This window comes from Silene latifolia, chromosome Y (assembly GCF_048544455.1).
Source record: "Silene latifolia isolate original U9 population chromosome Y, ASM4854445v1, whole genome shotgun sequence".
In the NCBI taxonomy this organism is placed as follows: domain Eukaryota; kingdom Viridiplantae; phylum Streptophyta; class Magnoliopsida; order Caryophyllales; family Caryophyllaceae; genus Silene; species Silene latifolia.
In genome coordinates this window covers 446552265-446560153 of record NC_133538.1, presented here as the reverse complement: position 1 = coordinate 446560153, position 7889 = coordinate 446552265, and the positions used below count along the sequence as shown (strand labels likewise).

Here is a 7889-nt window from a genome sequence, read left to right as displayed (position 1 = left end):
ACCGGCTGGATACATCATGGACCAGTTTAGAGAGGTTCACAATCACCCTCTTTACCCTGTCAAGAATAGAGAATTCCAAAAGCTGTCAAGGGACGTCCATGATTACATTAAAAGGACAATTATTTATCATACTAAGCTAAACATAGGTCCAACATTAAGCTACAGAATTCTCAAGGAGTACTCAAATGGTTAGCAGAATGAGGGTGCCTCTTTGATAGACTTTAAAAACATCAAAAGGGATGTCAAGTGTTACATTAGGGATACTGATACCTCAATGTTCATTGATAATTTCAAAAGGCTTGCTGAAACACACGGTTTCTATTTTGCTTATGACCTGGATAAGAGCAAATGTTTGACAAAAGTCTTCTGGGCTGATCGGGAAGCCATAAACAACTACAAAATATTTAGAAACACAATATCCTCTGACTCTACTTATGGCACAAACAAGTACTTCATGGTTTTACTCCATTCACAGGAGTAGACCACAACCAAAAAACCGTGAATTTCGGGGCTGGCTTACTTGAATTTGAGTGTCAAGAATCCTTTGAATAGATATTTGGAAAGTTTTTAGATGCGATGGGACAAAAGCAACCTCAATGTATCATCACAGATCAATTCCCTGGGATTAAAAAAGCATGTCTAAAAATTTTCACAAACGCAATCCGCAAGTACTGCATGTGGCACATCATGCAGAAAGTGCCAGAAAAGGTAGGAAGAACAATCTGTAATGAAACAGATTTTATAACTGACATAAATGTTGTTGTTTGGGATATTGATTTAGAACCACATGAGTTTGAAGAAAAATAGACTGCCGTGGTTTCACAACATGAGCTGCAAAACAACCGCTGGCTGAAATACATTTTTTCAATAAGGCGAAAGTGGATACCTGCCTACTTTCGGGATCTGCCTCTAGGATATTTGTTGAGGACAACTCAAAGATCTGAAAGCTCAAACAGTTACTTCAAAAGGTTTGAAAGCCATTTTGGAACACTTGTCGAGTTTTGGGTAAGGTTTAATTCTGCCATAGAACAGCAGAGATATGCACAGAGGCCGCTGGACACTACCAATGAGCATAGTATGCTTGAGAAAGTAGGCCCAATGTTGATAGAGGTGCATGCATCACTGGTATAGACACATGCTATCTTTTCTGAATTTCAAAAAGAGGTAAAACATGCCATCTACACCATGGGAGTCAGAGGTTTGACAACAGAAGGAGTAGTAGAGTACCATGAGGTTATTGACGGACTGAAGGACAGAAAATTCCTCGTCGAATATAACATTAAAAATAATAACACCAAATGTGGTTGTAAGCTATTTGAGAGGTGTAGTTTTGTTTGCAGACATATAATATGGGTCTGGAACAGGAGGAAGGTATATAAGATACCTGAAGCCTAGGTGCTTCCTCGATGGACAAAGAAATCGTACAGGCCTATCGTTTACGATGAAAACGGGAAGGTCGTGGAAGACTACGGTGAAGCTGACATCAAGAAAATGGAGATGTCAAAAGTATGGTCTGAAATTTATGCAACTGTGGGGGTGCTGGACAATACTGGTACATTTAAACAGATGAAACAACTGGAGAAAATGCTCAAACAGTTCAGGGAGAACATCACAGGGCCAGTCGCATCAAAAACGAAAAACAAAGAAATTGAGGATCTTCTTGGAATCACAACTTCAAATGAAATCGACATACGACCACCACGTAAGGCAAAGAACAAGGGCAGTGGAAAAAGATTGATGACGTCCAAAGAAAAGAGCATAAGGAAGCAACAAAAGAGAAAGAGAAGGTGCAGTAACTGTAAAAAATGGGTAAACCACAACAGTCGAACTTGTAACCTTCCTTTTGTTGACAGACCGCCTTCGGACGACGATGAAGAAGAATCAGAAACTGAAGAGGAAGATTCATCGGATGCATGAAGTGAACAAGAGACGAAAAAGAGAAGGACTATCATTAAGAGTTCGCCTGAAATTGAACACTTTTACTATTTGTCATCCTTACATTAGTTTTACCAGTGTGTGTAATAAGTTACAAATGCCTTTTATGTTTAAATTTACTACATAATTAGTGAGAACTACATTTTAGAACTACATTTTTTTTGCTTAAATATTACTTAAATATTTTTTATATAAGAACAAGCATTCCCAAATAACCAAGTGGTGTTAGTCCAGTGGTAGCCGGGTTAAACCTTAAAGCTTGCAGAAATGCAGGAGTTGAGAGGTCCCGGGTTTGACTACCAGTTGAGGCGATGATCACTTGGTCACTGCAGCCCCCGAAGGGGTGGCTTACATGGTCCATGTGGTGGTGCGGGAATGCATGGACCCGGGGGGGATTCAACCCCCTCGTCATCAAAAAAAAAAAAAAAAAAAGCATTCCCAAATACCACTGTATTAACAGAATATAAACAAAAATATTAACATTACTGATAAAAACACAGGAAAATAACAGGAGAACTACATTATGCTGTTACAGCAGAATACATAAGAATAACAGCTAAATAACTGCAGAATACATAATAGTAACAGCATAATAACAACAGAATATATAAAAATAACACGAGAATAACAATAACAAGACAAATACAAAACCGCACCATATCACATCAAAATCACAAACTTCACAGTAAATGCAAAATAACAACAGAATAAAAACACTGTAGTATAATAATAATAGAATAACATTATAATAACACTACTGATTAAACATGGCAGGTAAACGTTATTATTAATTAACAACATAAAATTAAAATTAAAAACTTCCTAAACTCCTTGGCTTATCTAATAAAAAGCAGTTAATGTTTAAAAATTCTAATAGTTTGTCTTAATCTTATCTAATTTTTTTATTAAAACTATTTGTCTCCCACAACCAACTATAAATACTTGTGTTTAGAAACAAAAATTAGTCACTGCTGCTACAAGGAAACAAAAAAAAAAATCAAAAACAACAAACTTATACTTTCACTACTTTGCAACACTAATCGGTTGTCTTTTTTGGAAAAGGTAATCTGTGACATTCTTTTACTTTCCTTTTTTGTTCAAGTATTTTGATGTCTTTTTTAAATGGATAAAATATTTCGGTTTTCCATGGTGCAGAATGAGTTCCATAACTGACAATAACCAAAGGTCTGCAATAAAAATAGAACTTGAGGACACAAAGGATGAACTCAATAAAGCAAAATGAAAAATAGACTCTCTTTATGTAGATGTTTTCGAAGCACTAACAAATGTGGAGGCAGCAGAAGCACGTGAAGAGGCCTTACTAAAAGATCTGGAACTTGTTGAAGCCCGAGTAAAGTTCGTTGAGGCCGAGAAAAACGGTATGCGTCGACAATTAAAGGCAAGCAAACAAAACAAACACACAGAAGCCGACATGGATAATTGTGGACCATGGAAAAACGCTCCACTCAAATGCTTTTTCAAAACATTTTTAATTTTAAAAGAGTCGCCACTAAATTTTTAAATGGAATTTAGAAACCAATTTTAGAGATTTGAATTCGTGTGACTTTACGTGTTAGGAAGTTAATTTAATTTCATTAAAACAACACCCAACCCCGCCCATTTCAATAACGGTCTCTACTAGGTGAAAGATGGCTATTTCGGAAAGATATCACATGCGTATGCAACCATTGAATTTAAATCCTATCATGCGAATTTCATTCTAAGTCGTTTAAAATGCATTTAACTTCGTCGAAGTGGTTTAGCATGTGAGGTTCATTGATTAAACTAGAAAAACACATCCAAAGAGAGGGATAGGAAGGCTTACGCTTAGCATAAGATGTATTAACAAACATTAGTGGTTAGCTCATGCATACAATATAAATTATAAATAAAGTGAATTAAAATCTAAAACATAAACTAATTAAACTAAGGATTAATCAAACAAAGTCAAACAAGGAAGCAAATTAAAACACAAAACCTGGACAAACCCGTGCACTGCACGGATCTGGAATTTTCGAAGTATGTCAGAATTGACCCGTGCACTGCGCGGGTTTTGAATTAATACATTGCTAATTACAAAATAAATACTAAATCAATGCAATAAATTACGAAAATCTACCTAAATTAAAATTACAAATTATAGGTCTGGAAAATCATAAAAAATCAATTTTTATACGGTTAAAAATAAATACACATAAATTAAATAAACTCGATTTATTAAATTGCCCTATTCCAACACGAGGATATGTAAATGAGACGGGGTGTACGACCGACCGATATGGCGGATTTCTTTCCCATCTCAAGTCAATGCGGGTGCCGGAATGGTACTTTAACTCATACTCAAACTATTCTAGTTTCGATATTAGTTAGACGATGTTAGACAATGGTTAGTAAATAAACAATAAAAAAACGAAATAAAAAGGAGAGAAGGGAGTTTTAATGCACCCTCAACCTACATGTATCGTTGACACCGTCTTGGGTCGTAATCGATCGTAGATTTTATCTCGAGGGGCCGTCGTCGACGAAGACAATTGAAATTGAATTTTGAAATCACGAAACAAACACGTTCAAAAGGCAGACTTGAGCAGCGATTTTCAATCGCTCACCACGACTTCGTTTCTCAACGATTTTTCAAACCGAAAGATGTTTTAGAAACTAGAAAGACTGAATTTTGTGAATATGGAAACAAACCAGAAGTTTTAATAGGATTTGTACACGAGAATCAAGGCCAAAGACCACGACAGAAACTCGAAAACAAGATTTGTGTCCCTGTTTTCGAGCGGCTGTCACGACTTTAGTTTAGGGTTTTTTTGGACGATTGATGGTTGTTATTTGCAGTATGTTGTGGGGAGAACTTAGAGGAATGATTTTATGGTGAAGGGGGGGTATTTATAAGGAGTTTCGAAGGGTAGAAGTAGGGCAACAAGCAGTCGGGCCTGTTTCGCATAGCTGCTGTCCATCAGCAAATTCGTGGGGTTTTGAGGGTTTGTATGGGGGTTTTATTGGTGGTTAAGCTAAGGTAATATGGGTAGGATACTAGGGTATGGTGTAGGGTTAATGGGCACGGGTTTGGTAGCTGTTTGGAGCGGGTTTTGGGCTCGGGATTGAGCACGCAAAACAGGGGGGGGGGGCTGCTTGTGTTGCGGGTTGTTTGTGGAGTATTTGGGACGGGAATTGGATGGGTTTTGTGTTGTTCTAGGTGCTGGGTTGTTTTGGGTAATGTGGAGCGCGGGTTGCTGGTGATGGGTTGCGGGTTTGGACCAAGTTTGAATCGGTTTAGAAGGGCTTTCGATGGGCTATACAAACACGGGTAAAGGAAGGAATTGGGCTGTGTTGGGGAGTGTTTAGGACGAGATTTGGGTGTGGATATGGGGGTTCGAACTGGGGTTGAATGGGTAGAGGCCTAGGTTGGTTAGTGTACTCGAGATTCGTGCCAACTCGTAAAGAAAACGGGCTTAAAAACCGAGCTATAATCGAGCTCCAAAACGCGTGGTTGAAACGAGTTTTAAATTTTCAAATTCGATTTTTCAAATCAAATAGCACATTTAAAATGAATGATTTTTCAAATCAAAAAAATATATTTTATTTTCAATAAAATAAATTTAAGAAAATAAATTCAAATTAAAACAATAAAATGAATTCACTTAAAAAAAGCTTTAATTTAAATATCATTTAAATTAATAAAATACTCCGTCGACAACGCTCATTCCACATAGTAAAACGAACCCAAATAATGACAATGACAACTAAAGAATACATGTGTCCTATCATCATCGGGTGTTTGTCGGGTTTTCTATAAATTCCAATATCGACAGATATGGGTATCTACAGAGCCCCCACTTTGACTGAGGCTTGGACGGGCGAAAGTCAAAGTATACCCCAGTCCCTCTCGACCGAGGATTCGCGGGTCGTTTATAGTCCATTAGACTTGCGTATGTAAGCTACTTGACCATAAGAAGAGATCATACACCGAAACTTCGTCGGGGATTGACTCTTGCTTCGTTGTGTCAAATTATCATCGTTAGTCATCGACCCATAAATTGCATATATGGTGGGTTGAGCCTTATCCTCGGGCGCCTACGTATCCGTTTCGACGGAATCAAACCAGCGTTGTAGTTCGGCTCGATGGCACGTAGCTTTCACGCTTCGGCTCGGATGCCAATATCCCATTGTTCATGTGAGTAAAGACAAAACTTGCGCTTTGCTTATCAATTTATTTGTTCGCTAGGGAGAACGATTCACCAAACCGACGTTTCGTTGGAGAAATGTCATTTCCGTAGCATTCTGCTTGTTGATCTTTGTTATGAGGATGCCATCCTGTCTTTTTTGTGGTGGTCTCTGGAGCCGAGCGGCGACAGAGCCCCGATTGGAGCATATTCTGCAAATTTAATCATAATATATAGCACGCGATTCACGTAGCGACATTTCGATACTTGAAATGGTCATCGACCGAATTTTGATGGGTCTTTGGAGCCGACGGCGCAGAGCCCCCGATTGAAAGAAAAGGAAAATGGGTTATCGACCCGCAGACATGAACATTGCTTAGAAAAGGTGGGTCATTGACCCGAACTTTGAATATCTCGAAAATGATTGGCCTCTTCGAGGCGAGAATTTTATTTCAGTTTTCTGGATCCAAATGATTTTTCGAATGAACACATAATTTTATTTTCAATAAAATTAATTGCGAAAAATTATTTCAAATTTATGGAGTTAAATGATTTTTCAAATCAAAACACAACTTTATTTTCAATAAAATTAATCGCAGAAGTTTATTTCAAATTTCTGGAGTGAAAGCGATGGGTAGACACGACCTTTTGACGAAAAGACTCGGACTTTCTGACCCGTAACAAATGTGGGCATAACCTAATAAAATCCGTAAGTGTGTACGGGATGTTAATTCAACACTGGACGCGCAGGGGATGAAATTGTAAATTAGTCACTTCGGTGCAGGAACTATGACAAATTCCGCAAGAGAAATGAGCGAACCAAACCCGGGACGGATGGGGCCCACTTGGCACGCCACACGGGCCCTACACGGCCGAAATAGAGGAGGTATGGGACTTGCTTTCTTATTTCAAAAAGCTACCAAACTTCCTAAAGCTAGTAGTCTTCCAAATTTCCTAGAAGATTTAGGTTTCCAAAACCTAAAGGAATTATACTTCCAAAATTCCTCATCTCTTTTCATATATAAGGAAGGGCTAAGGGTTGAGATTTCCCACAATTTCTCAAACAGAAATCTCTCTACTTAAAAGAATATCTTTCTTAGAAAAAAACTAGTCATAAATTCCTTGTTTGGGACCATGAAGGGATGGGCGACAGAATTCAGGGGTTTAGAAATCCAAAATCTGAATGCGGCGGGAATTCAACAAATTATTTTCCTGAGGCAAGTCATGATTCAACCCGCATTTCTTAAAGAGTGCCTGAGAGTGTGGGATCCCGAGCATCATGTCTTTGCTTTTCCGGAGGGAGAAATCTGTCCCCTTCCTGAAGAATTTACCGTCTTAGGAGGATGGAGGACCACGCAAGAGCCTGTGGTTCCCGACTTTGTGTCCAACTGGACCCAAAAATACCGCGAATATCTAAACTTGTCGCGTGATGAAGCCCGTACCATCGTCGATGGTGGAAAGGTGGACTGCTTGCGCTAGTATAAATTCCGGCGTGCGAATGACCCGGATATACCGATCATTTATCGACGCCGCGCCTTTGGCCTCATTCTATTGCATCTTTATTGTTTCGAGGGGGCGATAGAAATTCCATCTTATCGCGGCCAAGCTAGACTATTCCGAGTCGTGTAGCAAATGGAGAATGGTTCTAATCATGCATGGATTATACTAGCTGAGACTATTAAAAGCTTGGATGCACAAAAAGCCAATCCGGATGCTGTATTCATGGGATCAACCCGTCTACTGCAAGTTTGTCTTTCTTCTCTTTTTTCCTTTTTTCTCTTTTCTTCG

General features: G+C 38.6%; 1 protein-coding gene across 1 annotated transcript; it reads left to right on the top strand.

The window, feature by feature from the left end:
• The first annotated feature begins 1185 nt into the window (after window positions 1-1185).
• Window positions 1186-1917, top strand: LOC141632741 (uncharacterized). Its single transcript, XM_074445257.1, has 2 exons — window positions 1186-1371; window positions 1456-1917. Exons 1-2 carry the CDS (start codon window positions 1186-1188, stop codon window positions 1915-1917), a joined length of 648 nt encoding a protein of 215 aa, XP_074301358.1.
• Window positions 1918-7889: the final 5972 nt, after the last annotated feature.